A 23,666-nucleotide genomic window follows, 5' to 3' on the forward strand; every position below is an offset into this window, starting at 1 on the left:
TAAAAAGACAGTTAGAGTGCATCGTGAAGCAGGCAACAAGTGCTGATTTACGTGCTTCCAGGCGCTTCTATTCATCACACGGGCTCCATCTTCAACTCACTTCAGCCCGTCATCCGCCATCGCCGGAACCCTGCAAAACAAGAGACATCATTACTAAAGACTTTAAAGACATTAGAATTACTCGAAACTTACCGTTCGTGCAGTAAACGACGGACAGCAGTCCTCTGAAGTCAAGAGGCCTGCTCCCCTTATCCAGTGAAGAAACTGGTTACAGCACCCTGCCCCGAGGCAGATGGAGAGCACAGCGTTCACTTACCTAAGGTGAGAGCGTTAACCTTTGGGGTTCTACAGGAGAAGAGAAAGGGAAGAAGAGAGAGACATTCAATAACCCAGTTCCTTAATCCCATATTTTCTATCTGCAGACATCTTACCCTTCGAGTCAGACATACAGTGCACAGAGGTCCAGCCCAAAGAGCCAGCCGTGTGTTACACATCACCTTTGAAGATACGGTATACGCCCAGTCAAGACCGGCGCCTCTACGGGAATCAGGTGAGCGTTACACCTGGGGGGACAAGGACTCAAGTTCCTATGAATAACTTCCTAAATATCCCTCCAATATCACCTCTTCAGACATATTCTACCAAGATTTATATGAGGAAAAAATAAGGCTGTTATTGCAATACAGAAACTGTAACTATCCCTTTAAGTGGAAAAAACCATTTAACTGGGACGAGGAGGAATAAGGAGGAAGATGAGAACCTGCAGGAAGAGAGAGAGAGCGTGGCCGAGACAAACCAGGGAAAGGCCCACGGCTACGTCGGAGCTGAAAGGGGAGGAGATGGTGAACGCCATGAAACCTGCAATGCTCGAATCAGCTGGGGAGCCAAAGCTGAAGAGCTGTATGCAGCGTGGCCGATGAGCAGAGGCTGGAGAGCATCCACAAGTGGTGGCATGCTCACAGAGAAAATGCGGTGGACCGGAGGGTTATAACAACACCGAGACCACAACGTGGATGAAGCAACGTGCCATTCCAGTATATGGAATACCGGAGAGTCACCGGAACGGAAGAGACAGAAGACGAGAAACCAAACGAAGGAACGAAGTCTGGCAGGTAAAGACGGGAGCCAGACCCCTATGAAGATAAATCCCGGTGATTTATTCCCTAAGGTTGCCTGGTATTTTTTGAAAGCTGGAGACCCAGGAGGGAGATGGCGAATCATTACCAGAGTATTCAAACTCGTCTCAGCAACGATAAAGAGGTGATAAGAGAATGGAAAGAGAATCATTATTAATCGCAATCAAGATAAAGATGCAATCCCAGTGGAAGTAAGAACTGTGACTAAGAATCATTCGGGAGAGTATTTATACTCAGCCCAGCAAACTGAAGAGACAATAACAGTAACAGAGAGGTGAATGAGAATCATTATAAATTTGTTCATACTCTGCACAGCCCAAGTAAAAAGAGATCAGTAAGGATGAGGAGGTGGTTACAAGAGAGACAGATACACTGAAATATATGTTCAAAGAAGGACATAGTACAGAGGAAAAAGAGTCAATGGTATACAAAGGAAAAGAGCATCACAAGAGAACATCTGAAGGGTTGGGAAAGGAGGGAACCAAGCTTTATAACAAAACCAAACTGGGAAGTCTTAAGCGAAAGAAAAACATTGTCAAGGGAGAGCATATCAATACAGAGACACAGAAATTCCATATCAAGAAGAAGCCAAGGCTTAAAGAAGTCTTGAGAGAACTGTATTAACTGATCAAGGAGGTCACAACACACTGTTTAAAGGATCTGTTATTGAACAAACGGTTTCGGGAGGCAAAACACAGGAGAAGGGAGTCATTCTCCTGTCTTTAGTTAAGAAAGTGGTAGGGTCAGTTAGGGTTAGTCTCCATGGTGGACATATTCTTTTAAAACATTTCACTGATGACTGACGAGCACCTTAGCTAGTTTTGTTAGGAAGGGAATACCCCAGAGAAGTAGGGAAAAGTAGGCATTTTCCTTGTAATAATGGTCTGGAAAACCCCAGTTTAAGAGGAAATGGTAAACCGGAAAATCCCAGACTCAATAACGGACATAGTCAAGGTAGATAGCAAAACCTGCTTTATTAACACCCGCCTTTCTTAGGCACACCAATGGATTAAAAATGAAAAGTATGTAATTATTGACGTCATATCACAATCTTAGTTACAAAAACCTACGAGGTACAGGGATTAGTTAAGGGAATTGTGTACATATTTAAAATATAGGGGTTAGTCTTTTCATTGGTTATACTGTAACTGATGGCTTCACCTGAGACCACTTCTAAATCTAGAATAGGAAATACATGTCATGTCTAAAATAGTTTATTGGTTAATGCAACATATACTGGGCGGACAGCAAGTGATATCACCTTTCTAACCACTGTGGACTTGGCCGATCCATTCCTTATAAAGTTTTAGCTCATAATTTGTATACACCTGGTGTTCAAAGGCTGGTTATTCTTTGATTAATCTTAGAGAAATGTGTCTTGTACCTTGGGAATTCTTTTCTCATGTTCTCTTCTGAACCGTCCATATCCTCCCTAATCTTTCAGTAACCTTGAAAGGGGCCGGACAGCTACTTCCTGTGCCGTCCACAAATCGGTATTGCAGTGAATTCAGCAGTTTGAGTTTTCATGAAACCTCAAGGTCTTTTTCATTCTGTGTGGTGCGACTTCCATTTTGAAAAAGATGGCTGCCTATTACTGTTGCATTTCTGTTAGATATATACGCATCTCGTTTGTGTTGCTTCTCAGCGTATACATTGCTTATGTTATGTTTTTTATGTCTATATGGTTGCAAGCAATATTCTTTAAATGCATACTTGATATAGTGTGTTTTCTTTGTATTGTAGGCACATGTGCTTCATAGCTAATGAATGCACTTGTGTTACTATCATAAGTTTGGTCCTTTTCGCCATATTCAGCTCACATCGGTTCCGCCATTTGCTGCACCTCCTTGGTATATGGGTGATATAATAGCGTTTCTGACCTTTGCAATATTGGGCAGGAGAGGGGCAGTTGCCATGAATGACGTATTCATCTGTCTCTCAACATCCTTTTCTTTAATAACAACATATCTAAAAATGTCTTCACATATCTCAAAATGTCTACAGACACAGGACTGTAAGTCGGACAGGTACCTCCAGTCACAAAACTGTAAGCGTTCACTTAGATCAAATCTGTACAACCTTGAAGGTAACGGCCGAGAGATCAGAACTTTTCCCAGTCCCCTCTGGTCCTCCAGTTTTCAGGCTGTGGCACAGCCATTGATGTCTTGAGTTTTATTACTGGATAGCCCCATGGGGGCCCTCCCACTAAGCCCCTCTCACCTCTTTGTCCCCTGCGCCCTTTTAGTGGTATGAAGCTTCTAGTGAGCCAAGCTGAAAACATTAATGTGAGGTAATTTGTGGCCATGTAATCTGAGAGCAGGTTATTTTCTTACATAGTCATATTCTGTTTCCATTGCAGTAGTTGTACCACTTCCATAGATGTTTTGATGTACGTTTTATTTTATTGAGGTTGCCAGTTTCTTCAGTAGTTATTCAGTGTTTCCCTTCCTTGAGTTTGGGATTGTAATATTACAAACAAGACAGGTGCACAATTCAATTCACATAGTTTGCTTACCTGCATTTTGCAGATGAGCAATCCCAACTGTGCTCATTCTTTCTTTTTAGAGTGAATCATACTTGCTTTTCTTGACATATGACTGTAAGGATGTCTTATATTTCGTTTGGATGCCGCTTTGCGGAATAGAATACTAACCCTTGAGCGAGAACTATGCAGAATTGAGGTCACCTAGAAATGATTTTGTTCAGTGTTCACTATACACCTCACACTTGCAAGGTAAGGTAATAGACTACGGTGTTGCTTAACTTACTATAATGGCCATAGTTAGAGGGCACACAATAAGCCTAATTGCCACAGCTAACTCATGGTCACGCCATCACTTGTGGTATTTCAGTTATAGGAAGAGGTCCACGGTGAGGTTATACCATGTGCAACAATGTAGTCAATACAACATGATGGTAATCAAAGAGCAACAATGTCTGAAAAGTAAGAGAAGGAGGAAGAATGAGAGGCAAAACATATATGTAACAATAGAAACTAAAGCAGGACAGTGTGGGGCAAACACACCCTGTACAGTTAGAATTCAGAAAGTGGATAAGTGCAACTAGACCTTCTCCATATATCTATGGTCTGCTTTGTACATTATCAGAACACAGTACATCCAACACAGCACATCCCTGATACTGATTCCTTAAACACGTGTTGGCCATTCCATGCACATGGTAACACATGCACATTTGCAGGCAAATGGAATATTTATACTCCCTTTTACCAATCTCCTAATCCTTTAGGGGGTTTGTGAGGACTGCAGAATCAATGAAACCATAATGTTCTTATTAGGCAATCGTAAATACTCAATTTTCCTGCTACTGACTGATTAAACTGATGATGCAATATTGAGCTCAGTTCCTATCAGTTGCCTAGGACAGCCTGAACTAAAGCATGTTGTGAGAGTAAGGTCTGTCGATTTATTTCATGCACAGGCCATTGTTAATACAGTAGAGCCTCTACCAGTCTGCCCAACCAAGGCAAAACTGACCAGCTGCTACTCCCGACTAAGACAGTGGATCAGGTAATGTCATCTGTGTGGCATAGGCGGAGAGCAAGCAGGGGTTTGTCCCCCCCCCCACTAAATGACACACAGTCAGTTAGTTGCATTGTTTAACAAACTGTTCGAAACAAAAGAGAGAACTCATGCCAGCAGCAAGGTTGCAAGTTATTTGGTGTTCAACAATTATACCAATGTCTACATTCAAGGCACATTCTGGGGCCCTCCCAACTCCCTCACCACCCCACCTTTAGCTTGGTCCTGGCTGGCTTACGCCTGACTAGATTTCCTACCCCAGGTCGGTGGGGAGTCTGGGGCGGGGGGCCGTCCCTGTCCCGCCCTGACAGGGTCAAGTCCTGGACCATGTCAGAGTGTTAATGCACAGGGAGGGATGACTGTCTTCCTTCAATCCCACAAGCACAGTGGCTTCCTCTCTGCTGATGAGTTTATCAATTGTAAAACAGAGGCGATGGCAAGTTGCCTGGTTAGGTCTTCAAATTCCCATCAATAAGCCTTCTCAGAAATACGTCATCTATCCAAGGGGTGCAGATCCTTCCGTGAATGCTGCAGATTTTGGAACTGAGAGACTGACTAGCAAGCAACTGAAGATAGGAGCAGCACAGATCTATTAAGGGATTCTGTGGTTCGCTTATTAAATGGAAACCGTCCTCTCCCTCACCACCAGTCATTACCTTTCCTTGTGGGATGGCGGGGGCTCTTTGCATTTTCCACATAGAGGCCGATCATTCAGTATTCTTGGCTTCTCCAAGTGGTTGAAGGTGTCTTCACTCTCTGCCCAACTACCTCTGCTGTTACATGAAATTCATCCTCGCTTATGCCTACTGGCGGTAGTGCAGAAGCTGTTTGGGGCCCACCGGACTACGTGTACAGAATAATTAATTTTAATAACTTGTTTTTTGTATGCTGCTTGCTATTGCATGTATTGCCTTGTCATGCTGTGGTGCTAAAAATGGCATGTCACTTTTGCGCAATTTAATGGTACTTCATGGATCTCGTCAGAATAAAAGGCTTCTGGGCCCAGTCAGGATTCAAACCCTTTTCCTGAAAGTTCAACAAAGCACATTGAATTTAGGCACCCGCTGCTGAGATCTTCTGTGCCAGCTCCTCTAATCCCTTTTTTACATTGAACACAAAGCTGAAGGGTGCCTCGTACAATCATGAATCTCCAAACTGTTCAACCACCAGACTCACTGTTACCAGAATGTAGGATAGTTCACTTAAACAGTAAGGTCTTCAGATGTTTCCTAAAAATTAGATAGTTCTCTTCCACCCGCAAGGTGGGCGGTAGTTTGTTCCACTGTTGCGCTGCCTGCACAGGAAAGGATCTGCCCAGTCCTGCCATATGATTATATCTTGGCACATTAAGCAGTCCTTTATCCGCTGAACGTAGCTGTCTCAGCGGAGTGTATCTTACAAATTGTTTTTTTTAAGTAACGGGGTGCATCTCCAAAGAGGCACCTATGTACAATGGTCATTGACTTAAAATTGACCATCTTCAATCTTTAGCCAGTGCAGGGATTTTCTTCCTGTAGTTGTATGTTCCTTAATTTGTATCCTCTTTACTATGCATACCGCCTTATTTTCCATTACTTGGCATCTCTCTAGATCATTTTTGGTTGCTCCAATTAGCAGGGCATTTCCATAATCTAATCTCGACAGGATTATTGCTCTAGTAATTGTGGCTGTATTTTCTTAATTTAGGTAAGGTCGATTTGCTCTCATGAGGCGTAGGTAGTATGCATTATTTTTGTACATATAGATAACCTGAGCCTCTGAACTCACTGAGGCATCAATGCCAGAAACTAGAGTAACAGGGGATACCAGGAATATCCAATTACTGTGACCTGGCCTGGAAAGAACAAGCGTAAAATTAACAACAAAGGTCACAGTAGTAAAGTGTTCTGGTAGCCTCTGTTGGTATAGCAACAAAACCTAAAGACTCATACTAAATTCTGAGTACATACAACAACCATGAGGTGCATACGCCTATCATTTAACAATTCTTATGAGGTGAAACAATTAAATTCAACCCAGTAGACGCTCGATCAATTAAATATTTGTTATTTATTGACATTTATTGAATAAATCACTAGAAAGTCATATTTTAATAAAAACATACACCAACATTAGTATCAACAATATTTCATGTGGACCAGTCCCTACAATTCATTAATGGACTGATCTGATACACCGTTCTCATCCATAAATCACATCTAACTACACTACAACCATACCACATACATACACTAATCATACAAAAACTCAATCATAATCCATATGAGGATAAAACAATTTGTCCTCAATAAAATCTCAAATATAAAACATCATTATACCGCATCTATTCACTTATTAGTACGAACCATTAATATGACACCTAAGAGCCTATTCCATGTTATTATGGACTTTCTTGGCTCGGGTGGATTAGATTTCTAATTTTGCTAATAAATAACAGTACTGAGGCATCAACCTTCATCCCAAGTGTCTTAACCTAGCTCATGACCTGGATATTAGCCTCTTTAATGGATAATGATTTATATTCCTCACCTAATTTGGCTCTAGCATGGCGTGTTCCAAAGATCATTAACTCAGTTTTAGTGTTATTTAAACACATCCAATGTTGCTACATCCACATATCTATGATATTGTAAACTTCAGCTATTTTAACACCATCCCTAAGATATTCTCCTTCCAATTCGATGATGAGTTGAGTATCATCAGTGTAATTTGTGAAAAAGACGCTGACGCTATCCAACAAGTCACAGAGGCTTCTCATATATATGGTGATAAAGTCGCTCCTTGAGGCACTCCAAAGATGATAGATTTAGTATTCTGAAAACATTTCCCCCCAGTGAACTCTGGCTCGGCGATCCGTAAGGAATGAAGTAAGCCAGGCCAGAGCAACCCGGCGATCACCCAGCTGTTCTATTTAATGCTTTTAGCAGGAGCTGGTGATCCACCAGGTCAAAAGCTGCGCTGAGGTCAAGCAGCATCAACATCTCTGTTTTGCCCCTATCCACTAACTCAAGCATATGGTTTTGTAGATCCAACATAGCAGTTTCCATGCTATGGGCGGCCCTAAAACCTGATTGCTGCTGGTGGAGTGTTTCCTGGGCTTCAATATGTTTCTGTAATTGATTAGTCGCTTTCTTATCCAAGATCTTGAGAATGAAATTGGAATTGGTGATCGGACGAAGGTTTCCCAGATCTTTTGGGCAAGACCAGATTTTTTGACCAGCGGTGTAATGGTCACTTGCTTAATTTCTTTCGGCAACGTGCCATCCTTAAGAGGCGTTGATTAATTTCTTAAGAACTGGTGAAGAAATGTCTTTATTATCTAGTTGATTTTTGATGGCAGGATATTCTCTGCACACAATGTTGGCTTCATTTTAATCAACACTGCTAACAATTCTTTCTCTGAGACCAGTGTGAAATTAAAAGTAGCAGTATCTCCTAAGCTAAGAAAATCATTATCCAGCATTGTCTTTTCTGAAATTTTTCTAGCATTAATATTATTTTGTGCTTTTTGAGTTTTCGCTGCAAAGGCATTTTGAACTATGTTGCAGTCTTCCTTTAACAGAGAGAAAGGGAGCGTGAGCGACATAGGTTTTACGATACATTTGATTATCTCAGAAATGTTACTAGTGGTGTTAGATGCTGCTGTCATTTCATTATTGTGATAATTTGCCTTTGCTTCTCTTTTTCTTTCCCTATATTTTTTATTTAAGTGCTTCCATTTATCCTTATTCTCCGTAGTGGGGTGTTGTCGCCATTTTCTTTCTAAGGCTCTTTTTTTCTACTTAGTTTATTTACCTCTTCATTGAACCATTTGTGGTGGTTATGTTTTCTAACCACTTTTGTTTTTAATGGAACTACTTGTTCCACCAAATTTTGTATATATGTTAGATATTTTTGTAGCATATCTTCACAACTATCTTGATCTTGGAAAGAGTCCAGGATTCTGGATATACAAGATTTTAATTGTTCCACTCCTATGTTTTTAAAATGTCTATTCTGCACTTTAATGTGGGGGTTATGTTGCTGATTAATGTTTTTAAGGATTACCTCAAATGAAACCAAAAAATGGTCGCTCCAAATAAAAGGTTCAGTCATAACTTTCTGGGTTTTCAGATTTTGAGTGATGAGCCAGTCTAATTGATTGCCTTGTGTAGTTGTGGGTTCTTCATTGATTACTACAAATTCAAGATTTTTCAAAGTGTTCTCAAGCAAGATGGCTTCTTTATCTACTACATTCCCTCTCCATCTGATAAAGTCTCCCACTAGTAACGTGGATGTGTTGGAGGACTTAAGGTTAACTAACTGGGGGCTCAGCGCATTACAAAACTCAAACTAATTATGGAGGCCTATATAAAACTACAATATTAAGACAGCCATTGGGTGTAAATGTCAGTTTCAAGTGTAAAGTTTCACATCCGTTACAAGGTTGGCTTTAAATAGTTTGATTGATTCACTTGCTATTACAGCCACTCCTCTACCTGACCTGCTGTCTCTGTTCTCATTATACTCTATATAGCCGTCTGGCACCGCATTGTCGCATATGGGTCCTATAGGATCTTTCATCCATGTTTCTGTGATTCACAGCAGATCAAATAGTTTCTCTGTGATCAACTTGTGAATATCGAGTGCATGCTTACACATGGAGCGTGTATTGAATAAACCTACTTTATGTATATTAGGTGACGAGATGTGGTTAATTGTCTCGACTTTTCCGTCTCCCAAATTTCGTCTAGTTTTAATTAAATTCAATCCATTCCTCCCTTTCTGTGACTCACTGTTTGTTTTAACATCAAAGTCATAAACATGTTCTGAAGTTCGCGGTCTGGGGTACAGCACCATTACAACATCTTTCCCTTTGGCCTAAGCGCTGCCCCCAGGATTTTCATGGATAGCATTCTGACATTGGCATCCTAAATGTGTGATCAGCTGTGTCCATATAGCCATGTTTGGGCTGGCTTGTCAGAGCTACATCTCTGCAGCCCACATGGAAGTCACTTGATTTGATAAATTAACATTTCATTGTGAACAGAAAAAGAAATGATATATGTGGGTCCATATATACATGAATACCGAACTATATAAAAACTTAACATCAAGACAAATAAGTGTATATGGAATACTGAACATAATTAAGCAACATACGTGTCTATTGATCACCGAACTGAAAGTAAAAGATATTGAATATATGTTGCATGATGATGTTGAAGTCAATTACATTAAAGGCTGAAGGAAGCCGAACATTGAACTTTTATGAATGGATGAAGTGTGGAAAGGCCACTATTTGGCAAAAGGTGTGTGACACGTGATGGCAGAGCCACAAGTCTATCGAGGGAAGCAAGAGGAGTGCAAGATTACACACTAAGGCAAGAGGCCAACAAAAGGAACTAAGTAAGGATTACTCTGTGCACAGAAGCAAGTGCCAAGGAACCTATGTGGGCTGAGGAGACCAGGGATCCTGGTTGCGTGACCTGTGATTGGTGGAACATGTGGTCTGTCAACTGCGCCTAGACCAGAGAGCACTGAATAGTGAAAGATAAGGACATCATGGTAGTGATAGTGAGGCATTTATTAAACCCTTTTGAGTTAATAAAATGGCATCCTATGGAAATCCTTTACCACGTTGTCTACCTCACTTTTCTGGCCCCTCACAGCTCATTTTATCATAGCACCGAGGCTGTGGTGGTTGTGGTGGACAACAATCGACGACAAATGATGGATGGCAGTGTTTTTAGAGCTCTTATCTTATTCATTTCCTTGCCAGCCTTCAACATAATAGACCCAACCTACCCTCATCGGCCGCCTCCATCAATATGGTTTTAGAGATCAGGTACTTGAATACATTTCTGGCCTTTTCTCATTAACCGCACTCAACTTGTTTCTCTAACTTCTCAACACCATCTCGTCTTTGCAGGGTTATGCAAAGTCCTCTGTTTCTCCTTTTCTTTTATGGTGTATGTGCACCCTGTGGAAGAAATCAGTCGATATTCTGGCTTCTTGTATTATACCTATGTTGAAGATATTTTGCACCTCATCTGGCTAGATGGTATCAGGCTGTTATCACTTGTCGGTTTGTGGATTGTATGTTTTCGGGCTCACCAGGAGCCCAGCCAAAATGGCTGCTAGCCCTTGAGCTCCCTGAGCACCCTTTAATTTCCAAACATAATCCTTCTAATTGTTGCCTCCTCGTAGCCATCCATAGCAGGCGAACATGACCTTTGAATTGGCACTGTAACATTGCTGATCGATTGAGTCCTTGATCGGGCACCATTTTAGCTAGCTGCAGGTGGCTCTGATGTCTGGAGCGGGAGCTGCAGAGGCACACTGTGTGACTTTGGGATGATCAGCAGCAGAGAGGGCTGGGGAGAGCCGTTGCCAGCCTGGTGGGTTGGGCCATTGCCAAGCTGAGCACAGTGATCATTACCGCCGGCTCGGTGGAAGTGTGTGTCTGTCACCGGAGCGTCAGTGGCTCCTGTGCCGGTCTCTCAGCTGAGGCAATGATCCCAAGGTCAGAGCAGGTGGTACGCTGCCTAGTTCAACGGTGAGTCGGTGTGGGAAGAGAACCTTGTGTGATCTGCAGCGGGGGACCTCCCGGAACATTGCTATGAACCACAGTATTGATGAGACTGGGGCGGGGAACACTCGCCCAGGCCTTTGGAAAGTGAATGCAGGGCTGTCTGAGTGATCTTTGATATCCCAAACTGGTACCAAAAGGTCGGTGCTTGGAGAGGCCTGCAAGAGGAGGCAGCATCCACCAATGCAGTTTTTGGCCTTTCATTTTCTTTCTTTTCCCGGGTAGTATAGCCCAGTGGCAATGCACTCGTCTTGGAAGCAAGACGACACAGTGCAGCACAGGTTCGAATCCTGGGTCCGCGCTTAGAAACCTCTTTGGTATTACACACGTTGTAAATAACCAATCAACAGGGCCTCCATGTCCTTGTCCTGTACACCCTTGTCGTTTGTGTTTGTGTTATTGTCTGCACAGGAGTCCATGTGGGACTCCTAGCAGTGTAGCTCTTCTTCTTTTTGGTTGTGGTGAACCGAGACCCTTGGGATACCCTTATAGCACCCCTGGGTGGGGGGGGGAGGTTCAACCCTGTACACCTAGTGTATGTTTATGGGCACCTGTGTGTGGGCCACAGACCAGGATATGGGCTGGCGGCAGCTCCAGACTGAATTTGAGAGGTGCTCTTCGTATCCTCCATTTTGGGATACCCGGGCCTTGCCATAGGAATCAGTGGATTCCTGATAGAAGGCAAGATGGCCCCAGTGGCCTCTTGGTTTCTATGACCTGTTAGCCTGTTTTTCCAAAGTCCTGGGATGCCCTGACTCTGTCCCTTCCTCTGACTGGCCGTTAGGTGGAAGAACCATGTATGGTATTGTGGGGAAGTCCAGGCCAGTCTGGCTGTAGCCTTCCCAGTGACTGTATGTTGTGGGTACACCCTTGGGGTGGGACCTGTGTGAATAGAGTGTGTGCCCAATATGCATTCTGTTATCGGTGTCTGGTATCTGTGTGGATGACACAATGAATGAGACAGCCCTGCCTGAAACTGACATGAATGCAGTGTGGTGTGCTGAAAGACTGGGTGCTTTCCCCAATCCACATTCCGTGTTATGGGTGTCTGGGTGGAAGTGAATAGCCCGAATGCCTGTGAGCCTGATTGGCTGCCTGCCTGTGCGAATGCGCTTCTGTCTGATTGGCTGACTGAGCTTGGTTCAGCAGAGTGAATGAGTGACAGATATGTATATCTGGGGACCTCTCACTTCCCAATGTGTTCAGGAGCTGAAGTTGAAACTTGAAGCTGCTTATTTTTGAAGCCCAGCTGGAAGAAGAAGAATTGCTGCTGCTTTCCTTCGAACTGATCTAAAAGCTGTTGAGTCTGTCGAGGACTGATCTGATAGAGTACCAGGCTAGGAGACCTCTTCCCGAGCTACGAGGGAACATCGTGCAGAAGCTGATCTTCAACGAGACACCCTTTAAGCCAGTCCTGAACGGCTGTCGACCGGAGATAGGGTCCGCTGAGAAATCTTGAAGTAAAGCACCTCGACATTGAGGCCATCGAAGGTCCTCACCGTCGACCGGGATTCAGAGGATTTCTGTTGACGCTGGAAGCCTGTCAAATCGTGTTGCCCTAAGGCGGGGGTAGCTTGATGCCATGCTGCTCAACGACCAGAGCTGCACTGCTGCACCTTGCATAAGAACATTTAACAAACCGCTCCCTTGCCATCACCATCGACTGCTTTGACCCGCCAAGAACGTTGAGATCGTGGACGACCGATGAAAGTCTGCCGGTGGGTTTCCCGTCACCCGAAGTTCACAAAGACACCGACAAGTGAAGATCTGAAAATACAGCTGTGGTTGATTGCCGAATGTCGACGCTGACACCCGATGCCTGGCCTACGTTCTTCACTGAGTCTTCTTTGCGGGACTGAACACTTTGCATCGAGGTGCACCACAAAGTTCGAAGCTGCTGTCTCGACGCCATTGTTCACATCTCTTCGAGGAATCTTGATGCCCTGTGGCTCCTGCTTTAAAGGGAGTCCACTCTTGAGGGAACCATCAACGAACCGTTGAAGAAACCCTTCTAACTCGGGTACAATGTGGGAGGGAAGTTGACCATTTAAACCAGGAAACAAGACTATTTAGACATTAATGGACTGGACTTGTTCACACTCTTTATTACAGGTTGCCCATGTGAGGGGGATCCTCACTCAGAATTGTGTCTTAGTAGCTAAAGAAGCATTCTGCCACTGTTTAACCCAACTTGTCTTCCTTCCTATGCTCTATGCTGATACACATTGCTGGTAGTGTCCTTGCCGTTTCTTTTAACATGTAAGCTTATGCAAGGATACACACAGAGAGTTTTTGGTGGCCTGGATGACTGCAAATCCAAACAAGTGTGGGCATGTGGCTGGACAAATTTGCCTCAGGGTCCAACATGTCAGTGGCACTGGCCTCCCTTACTGAAACTTGTGCAAAGATACACGCTGGGTATATTTCGGAGTGGGGTTCGTTCCACCCAAGTTCTTTTTCCTCCTTTCTTTCCCCTGCTGAAGCAGCGTGTCTACCCTTGCTGCCTCGGACTCCTGGCACCTAAGCCGTTCAAGTGGCACAGCGACTAGAGCGCTCGCTTTGACATCCGTGCAGAGCCTGCAGAGCAGGTTCGAATCCCGGTGGGGCCAAACTCACCCTTTCATCCTTCCGAGGTCGATAAATGAGCACCACACACCGTGGGTAATAATAAGCAGCGCTCAGATACCTGAGGGTTTGTAGCGCTATATAAATGCCAAATTATTATTATTATTATTATTATTATTATTATTATCAGGAGACACTGCAGATCACTCCTCCATCGTGCTTGTGCCTGGAGGCTTCCCCCTCTTGCTGCAGGAGCAACTTCACCTCACTTTTGGTGACTCTTGTGACGTCTCCTGCACCTGACTCGTCTACGCATGTCTTGCTGCTATGCTGCCTGGTGAAAAGTTTTTTAGATAATGCAGATTTGGGCTAAAACGCTGCCGCTGGATTCTCCACTGGGTTAGACTTTCCTTTCGTGCTCCTGACTCCTCTTCTCCTGCCTTGCTGCTAAATTGCCTGTTCCCCAGCTTTTGTCTCTCTCCTCTGTTGCTGGAGCAGTGCAATACCCTGCTCTGCGACCTCTGTGATGTCTGCGCCTGTCTTGCTGCTAGACTGCCTGGTGAGTGCATTGTGCTGTTTCTCCTTCTCTCTCTCTCCCCCCTCACATCCTTCTGCCGTCTCCCTCCATTATGCGCTCCATCTCCCCTATTTACTCTAACTGCTACTCTCACCTATCCTTCCCCCCCCTTTCGAAGGGAAAAGTTCAAGAAAGATCTCTTTGTCTCCATCCCAGGCCTGCCCATTGCTGACACTTACGTCAATGCTTCTTATAGGCAGACTGTCACTGGCATCCTCTGTGTCGCTCCCTCTCTGGACCTATGGACCCCCCTTATGATCTCAGTCTTCCCCCCCTTTCTCATCCTCTCCCATTAATGGTAGAACCTGATTGAAAGTACTTTTGGTGCACTACTCATCCTCTAGGTGCGTCGTTAATGTCTACCAGAATGGCACTATCATGGCCCAGGGCTCTCAATCCAACCTCCTCCTCCTAGATAGGCGTCTTCCGTCTCTCATCAACTTTCTCCCTTCTCCTGCCAATCCTCTGTCTTCCACCCCTCTTGCCCCTTCTCCACCAATGACAGGCGTACCACATCCCTATACCACAATACCTTCAAAGGTGGCAACCAGCTTTACCTAGTTACACGAAACTCTCTCTCTGCTATTGAACACTCCTGATATCTGTCTTCTTCTTGAAGACTTTGACCGTGACGTTCTCGCTCTCACTGAGACGTGGTTCACTGCCAGCTCTGTCCCTGCTTTTGACACACTCCTCTGAGGGTCACACAATCCTCTCTAAGCCCAGGCCTAACTAGTCTGGAGGAGCAATGGCCTTGATCTTCCCTGAATGGGTCCCTGCTACTATCATTTCCTCTCAGACCTACTCTTCTTTCAAATGCCTCGTCTGCAGACATTGTCTCTCCAACCCTCTGGCTCTGTTTGGCTCTCTCCACCATCTACAGAAGCCCTGGTTCAGTCTCCCTCTTCCTCCGAGTGGTCTGACCTCACCTCTTCCATTCTTGCCTCCACCTCCAAACTCCTCCTCCTTAGAGACTTCAATATTCACCTTGACTCTCCTGATTCGGCCACTGGACTGTTCCACAACCTCTGTACTTTCTGTCCCTCACCATTCATCCCTCTGGTCCGACACACTTAGCCGGACATACCTTGGATGTTCTCATCCCCATTTCCAACCCTCTCTCTACACCTCTCTCCTGGCCCTGACCATGCTCTCCTGTCCTCTCATCGCACTGCCAGTCTCCTTCTCTGTCATTTGTACGATGAAGCAAGTCATTGGCTGCTTTTGCTGCCACTTTCATTCCCACTCCTGCCAAGGACTCCCACGTTATCTCTGCCATTGCTAATCTTCCCCTCTCTAGCACCAACTCAGAGGACATCATTGCCCCTGTCATGAGAATCCACGTGAAGCTTGCAAATGCAAGTGTAAAGTTGCTGAGTGGAAGTGGTGAGCATCAGGCATATCCTCTGACAGACCAGCCGCAAAGGCAACACAGACTCCATCCGCTCGAAGAAGAGGGCCCATATCCAAGCCTGCATCACTGGAGCCACTAGCAACATGAGCAAACTGTTTAAAATCTGCAAGGAACACACCAATGGTACTGCAGGCTCCACTTCTCCCCTGCCATCCCTGACCCTCTGTACTTCACTGGCCTCCCACTTCTTAACCAAAACCCAGGACATCCAGTCTTCGCTTTCCTCTACTTACTTCCTTCCCTCCTCCCCCCAACTCTCAGGCCTCCCTTGGCCCCCCCACTCACCTTCCCTCTTACTCCTCTTTCTTGCCAATTGCACCGGAAGAGGTCTCTAGACAAGTCTGCTCTATGAAAGTCTCCTCCAAACAGGTTCTCCTCTGCTCCTCCAGAACTCTCAAGGACAACATTGCCTCCCTTGCTCCAGCCTTGTCTGATTTCTGTAATCACTCCTTTGTCACTGGCTCCTTCCCGCTACCCGCAAGCACTCCCTTGTGCATCCTCTCCTAAAAAGCCCTCTGCCGACCCCTCCTGCCTGGCTAACTACTGCTCTATATCCATTACCTACACGGAAACTGCTCTACTGAACACCAGTGAAGACTTGCTCTCAAATCTCTATAATCTCGATTCCAACTCTCCATCTGTTCTTATCCTTCTGGATTTTTACTCTGCCTTCAACATGGTCATTCATTCATGCCACCCTGACAAATCGGCTCTGTGACACCCTTGGCATCACGGGCCGGGTACTGGACTGGTTGACCTCATTTCTCTCTGATCGACCTTCCCGGATTCAACTGTGCCCTTTTCTCTCCCCTATCACTCTCCACCTGTGCCATCCATCAAAGCTCTATCCTCTCGCCATGTCTCATTAACATCTACCTTGCCTCTCTGGCCTACCCGGTCTCCTCCTCCTATCCTCACTTGCAGTGTTAGGCAGATCGCACGCAGCTCTCCTTCAAGCTTCCATGTACTGCCTCCTCTCTCATCCCTGATTGTCTGACTGCTAGTTACACATGGTCTGCTGCCACTGATCTCTGCCTTAATGCCAGTATGACTGAGATCCTTCTCATTGGGACCCCAGCTCCTGCCTGCCTCCTACCCTCTGGCCGCCCTCTATGGGTTCCCTCTTCTCACCCTCCTGTGAGGCAAAAAACCTTGATGCCATCTTTGACTCCTCTCTCTCCTTCTCTTTACATCGCAGATCTTGCCAAGAAGGCCTACTATCAGCTGCACCTCCTCAGAGGCATTCTCCCTCTCTTCACTTTCCCCCAGAAACTCCATTTCTCCAGAGCTCTGGTCCTCTCTAGGCTGGACTACTGCAACAGCCTCTTCCTCAATCTTCCTTTAAAAACTCTTTGCCCCCTTCAACTAATCCAGAATAGGACTACACCACTTATCCTTACACCTCAAGCGCATGGAACGCATCCCTCCAGCCCTAAAATTTCTCCACTGGCTCCCGGTTGCTGCTAGGATCAAGTCCAAGACTCTTTGCATTGTCCACTCTCTCTCTCCCTAAATACCTCACTGCTTCGGTCTTCTAGCTCCAACTATCTGCAGATCAGATGCTTCTCTGAGCAGAGTGTGGGAGGTAGATATCTCTCCTCCACAGGAGCCTCGCTCTGGAATGTTCTCCCTGCCCTTCACAGGCTTGAGCCAGATATCCTTAAATTCTGGAAGCTCCTCAAGACTCTCGTTTTCTCTTCTTCCTTCCCTCTTCCCCCTCCCCTGCGAACACCCCTTGCCGTAGTGGCTGGCTGCCTGGTTCCTCTGAATTCTACTGGGCACCAAGACCCCCCTGCCCAGTCCACCCCCCTCCTCGCACTTAGCATGTGGACCCTCACCCCCTGCTCCCCATGCAATCCCCAGCACTTGCCCCCCTGGCCTCCCCTTAGCACTCGCTAGCCCCTTGGCCCCGCTTCCCTCCCTCCCCACCCCTATTGCGCTCTCTCCTCTTTACTGTGCACTTCTCTTGCTACCCTAGCACTTCGCATTTCGCGCAGACCAGTACTCCCCTAACCCCCACTGTCTCCCTCACGCTTATTGTTACTGCAGTTGCACGATCCAATTGTCACAAGGCCTAATAGGACCGTTATCGTTCTCTCTTGTCTCCCCACTGCCCCCACCTTTTTTGTGTGTCTTGTGGCGCCTTGAAACACCTTTTGTTTTATAGGTGACTTACAAATATACGATAAATAAATAAACAACACTTTAATGCTTAAATGTGACAAGAGCAAAATCATTCTATTGGGCAAAAGCCAAAAGATTTGGGGCCCATGAGTTTGACCCCTGTCTATGGGTGCTTTCCCAACATCAACTCCAGTGGTAGAGTGAAACTGGATAACAATCTGTTCCTCATTCTTTAAATCAAACCGTTGACCTTTTTGTATCCTCTATTTGTATTGCCCCAAATAATTGCTCCTCTTTGCAACACTTGAAGCTGTTCAGTACCTACAGAAGTCTATCAATACAGGTTTGACTGCTGGAACTCTCTCTACCTTGGCTGTCCTGATCATAGCCTGTGGCAACTCCTGCTTAGCCTGAATTGTGTGGCTTGCCTCGCTGTGCAGCTTCAACAGCACATTGACCTAGACCCAGTTCTCGCTGCTTTACATGTACTCCCTTGCATATTTTGGATCCTGTTTTCGAGGTTCCTTGCAAGATCCCTAGACTTTTATAACATAGGTTCTTATCGGAGCTCACTCCTCTGAACAGTCACTCAATTCCAATTACACATAGTGGGATCTAGTTCATTTCTTCTTGGCTCTGGTACCTGCCTTTTGGAATTCTTTTCCTTGCATTATTAGAGCAACTAGCAACTTTTCGCATTTTGTAATCTTTTTTTCTTTAGCCTTTTAACTATGTCCTTTGTGAAACCCCTTTATATTGATTGTGTGCCTAGTCATTCTGGTGGCTAGATTATGGCCTAACTGGTACTTCTTGAGGTGGTGAGGTCTTGTCCTCACCTTCTTAGTGGGGGATCTGGTAGTAAATCCCTCCTTCGTGGTATTATACAGTAACCTTTAACTGTAGTGTACAGTACACCTATGAAGAGTTGAATGTCATTTTCTTGTAGCGCGTTATTGGTGGTTCTACAACTAGCCTTTGAGCAATATGTTCTGTAAATGGTGATATATTGATGTCTTTTGTCAGGAAATGGAACACCTCTCTCAACCCAGAATCCAGCATTGTGTTGAATGGACTGGCCCAGGTTGTGTTCATTGTGTTGTGTTTTTGTTTAAATGGTATGCCCAATTAAACATCTACTATTGATATCATTAGTACTTCGTGCATTCAGAGTGACTCACTGGCCACATTCCATGCTCCCCATACACTTCCAATATACTGGCAGCACCTTGGTTGGAGCATGTTTGAAACCCCCATGAACCTCCACGGACACCACTCAGTTCCTGTCCCTATGTCCTCTATGCCCTGTGTTTCTTACAGAAGGTTTCTTCTTCTTCTTTACTATGCCCCTATTGCCATCGCCTTTGCTCTTTTCCACTGGTGCTTTTCTCTTCTTGTCAGCAAATTAGCACTGTACTACGCTCCCATCTCCCTTTCTTTGTAAAAATGCTCATCGCTCCAACTGCTTCCCGTCTTTGCTTCCTGGCTTCCTCCCGCCATGGTCCCTCTCATCGTAACCCATGTGTCTCCCTTCCCAGCTGCTTTCTGTCACTGTGTTGATTTCTGGCAGCAGCATGTCCCAATTCACCATCCCACCTTCCCCCACCCTCGTTCTGCTTTTTCCTCCCCCACCGGTTTCTCACCATATTCCGTGTGTATGTCTCATTTGCCCTGTCTTTGCACCATGTGTCAGCAGAACATTTAGGTATGGTGGGTATGTATTGCTTCCATCTTGCCATCATTTGTCACCTGCATTTGTACCAATATGTAATGAGTCAAACATACCAGAATATTTAGGGGATGAATGAGAACCATCTAATACTTGAAATACCAGGAAGACCGTTTACCTCCCCTCTCAAAAGGACTTGAGGTTGTATTTCAACATTGGATGAGTGTATGGGGCCCAGAGTAATGTTTGAATCTGAAGGATATTACAATAGGGAACCTGAGAAGTCCATTGTTACCGAAAAAGATTAAGTGCACAAGAGAATTTCATTGATTCTTACCTTAAATAGGCATATGTTGAAGAGTTACTGCAGTACCATGCTTAAGTTAGAATGTTATTTATTTTGGGCAATCTTCAGATGATGAATAGGGGAAGTACAATAAAAAAAAAAGGATCATCCATGTTGAGAGTGTTAATAATGTTCAGTACAGCTAAGCATTTAAAGATGTATGAGATATTACAACTATTTTCTTTTTTATAGTTCCAGTTCATCCAATTTTCAAATACACTATACAACCTGTTCCAAGGGGACCCTGAAGAAGAGCTGATGTATCGGGCCATTGCAGCGGTTACCACTCTCTTGATCAAAATGGAAGAAGTTGGACGTATACTGCAAAGTCCCACAGCAGCAGCCAAAACTAAGCCTCTTGCATCAGAGTCCGGATCTGAACCGGCAGGTCAATCTCAGGAGATCAGGGCACCAGAACTAACTGAGAAGGCAAATGCTCAGCCCAAAGGAGAGAGCGGATGGACATTTTCATTTGAGCAGATGCTTGCCTCCCTGCTTAATGAACCAGCACTCGTCAGGTTTTTTGAAAAATCCATAGACGTCAAGGCAAAGCTTGAAAGTGCTAAAACCTCACAGCTGAGGGTTCGGACAAGAGTATAGCGGGCTTGTGTTTTCAGCCCCAAGTCCTCGGTGTGTCACTAAAGTAAAATATTCCTGCTAAACACGCTCGGCACTTTTCAGCAATGGGCCAGAAGAATACAGTTGTGAGACTGTGCACAATTGGCATTCTTCCTATAAATGTTACTGCCTATTAAATGGCACACATACCCCTTTTCTGTGGTGTTGAACTCAAGAGCTCTCTGGGATAATCATTATACCATTTATTAAGCTTCTTCCACAAGTTAAGCCTAGGCCGCTTCATTTTACTTTTCGCCACTCCACTATTTTTCTCAGCCAATGAAGGTATGCAAGGTTCTTATAGCCTATTTTTAGCCAATTAAGGAACAATAAATGTGTTGTTTCAGCTTCCTGGCCGGATTTACATTGCAGAGAGTGGCCATAATATATTTTTCAATAGAGCTTTCAAGCCTATATTTTGGCTATCTTGGTCTGTACAAACGTTCATCAAGAGGAACTCTTTTTTTTCTATGTTTTTAAGGGCCATCAAAGATATTGTATTTTTAAGCACCTTATTTTGACTGTTTTAAAAGAAATGTTCTTTGTTGTGCGGTGGAGCAGCCTGTGTTGCATGTTCTCCTAGGTAAGAACATACCGATTTATTTCAAACCCTAGCTTTTCTGTGAATGAAGTAATGGTTTATGATTGTTATGTTAATCCAGAATATGCGTGTTAAGTTTGTAAAAAAAGAAATGATAATTATGAGCTGCACTTAGTCTACCTGGCCACTTTAGGTGGCAATTCAGGTGAAAAATAACGTAGATGAGCTTTGATAACTAAATTGAAGTTCTCATATGTGTCCTTGCACTTTGCAAGACTGGTTTCTGATTATTCTCTTATCAACTGCATTTTTTGCAGATTTGGTGTCTACGACCCGGGGGCGTCAGTGCTTATGTGGATGCTCAAGGCGTGACTGGCACCCACTGGCCACAGCCGGAGTCCCTCTTTTCGGCATCAACCAATGTTTTTTTTAATTACCTTTACTCTTTTCTGCAGCAAGCCACAACCATGTGTATCATCCAACCCTATGTTACCGTAGCCTGTATTTACGAAGTGTGGATCGTGTGCATGTCAATTTATACCGTTCTACGTTACCCCGGTAGTTGCCATGATCGTTCCAAAAGCAAATGTCCTGCTTCTCATGCCATGTAGTGTCAGAAAGGAGCAGGAGAGTATGGGTCCTAGGTCATTTTCTAAATATGTGGGCCACTTATTCTAGAGGTGGAGGACCCTGTTTACCTAGCAATAGACTGATTCAAAACTCGTCATGTTATGCTTTTTTTCAAGTCTTCCTTAGGCCTTGTTTTTTGTTGTAAAGAGAAAAGATTAAAGAACACAAGCAAGTCCATGAGTTATAGTAATGTTCTCTCTTTGATCAAACTCCTTCTTTGAGCTGGTTTCTTTCTTTGGCAGTCTCTGCATCTCTTACTCTGTGGCATCCAAACACTATTTGCATATCTGCACTGGGTTGCATATTCTCATAAAGTTATAGTTCCACCAATCCCACAATTTTCAGTACAGGTTTCGGATCCCGTGGACTGTTGATATTTAAGGGTCTGTGAAGCCTTTTGGTGGTGATTGAAGGCGTTTAAGGGAACTCCAATAATGAGGATAAGATTGCCCGATACAATTCAGTAATTTCTCTTGCCATGTTATATACACACTTCACTCCATGTGATGCATGGAATGCCTATAATGGTCTTAGAGTCTTTCTTGTACTATGTTTGAGTGATGTGTACTTCTGCAGACACTGAACCCAGTCACACTTTATCGTTTTCAAGTACATTTGCAGGTTTCCTAACTTAAGATAAAGGGAGCCGAACCTTTCCTGTCCTCCCTGGCTTGCAAGGGCCAGGATCCTTGTGTGTGCGTGCAGTGTGTGAAATGCACGCCAGATAATGGACAGACACCGGCTGAGGGAACACATCTTCTTTATTCTCTTTCCTGCCGTGTTATGCAGCAAACTCCTTCCTGCGCATGCGCTTTCTCCATACCCTCATTGGGCTCTGCCTACATGACGAGGCTTTGCCAGGAACACTTACCTGTGTCCGCGCCGGACACGATAGAACCCACATTGCAAAATGGACAAAGTATTCATACTCCGCCCTACAGTCATTGTATCCAAATAGCTGGTACTCTTGAGTTTGAAAAACAGGCACTACATATTAAATGATATTAGCAAACACCCGATAGGCTAGACATGAATAATCCACTAATAATGTGCAACATGCTTCACGAAGCAGCACACATGATCGGCTCTGCCCCTTTTTCACGAAAGAAGCCATGAAAAGGTTTGTTGAGAAACATTGTTACAAGGATGATTGAACATTTCCACAACTGGAAACCAGTAGTGATTGTTTTATTTTCAAATAAGCTCCCGGTGCGTATTGGTGACAGAAATCTTGAAACTGCCACTAGGGCAGTCAGTGACATTCGTCTCCTCAATACGCGTTCCTCATTTTCTGCATGCCACAATCGTTCCGGTAACCTTATGCATTTGTATTTATCGACCTTGTCTTATTTTTCTCCGTTGACGCCCACTAAGATGTTCTGAGATGATTCCTACAAAGATTACATAAGGCAGATTTCCAGACGCACCCTATATGCGTTTTGTGTCTTGGTGTGACATAAACACCAGTCAAATCAAATTATGTTTCCCTGTGCCATAAGAGAGCAATTTCTAAGATGTTCAATGTGCACCATTAAGGTAGAGGCAGGGGATCTGACCAATCCCCTCTGCACTAGCATGAGGGCTCTCTGCCATGGCACAGAGAGCATGCACGAGGGAATGAGCTTCCAGCTATTACTAAGAAGCAAGGGTGCCTGAAGTGCCTTTCTAGAGGCACATGTTCTTCTCTGTGCTGTTTCTCTTCAGATTTGAAAATGTAGTGCCATTGGACCCACACTTCATGCACTGATCCATAACATACTGTTCCTTTTTAAGCCATCTTCCTCTGATCTGGAAGGTTGTTGAGTAGTTTGTGGCAGTAATATTTCTGCAGGCCTCTCTGGTGCCTTTCTGGGCCATATACTACTACTTCTTCTTTGAAAGAAAGGACTACAACTAAACACTGTGCACATCAGGGGTGCGTATTTACGGCACCATT

The 23,666-nt window shown here is 44.6% G+C and overlaps 1 protein-coding gene across 2 annotated transcripts in view; it reads left to right on the top strand.

Annotated features, from left to right (window-relative positions):
* The window catches only part of TBC1D8B (TBC1 domain family member 8B), a 1,314,750-nt gene extending 1,292,840 nt beyond the window's left edge, over positions 1-21,910 (top strand). Inside the window, exon 21 of one of the 2 annotated variants that reach the window (XM_069612733.1) lies at positions 20,134-21,910. In XM_069612733.1, coding sequence (XP_069468834.1) covers positions 20,134-20,541 — 408 coding nt within the window. In that variant the 3' untranslated portion in view covers positions 20,542-21,910. The remainder of the gene's footprint in view (positions 1-20,133) is intronic. The other variant, XM_069612732.1, reaches the window with a different exon arrangement.
* Positions 21,911-23,666: the final 1,756 nt, after the last annotated feature.

Source organism: Ambystoma mexicanum, chromosome 5p (assembly GCF_040938575.1).
Source record: "Ambystoma mexicanum isolate Mex_15411 chromosome 5p, UKY_AmexF1_1, whole genome shotgun sequence".
Classification (NCBI taxonomy): Eukaryota; Metazoa; Chordata; class Amphibia; order Caudata; family Ambystomatidae; genus Ambystoma; species Ambystoma mexicanum.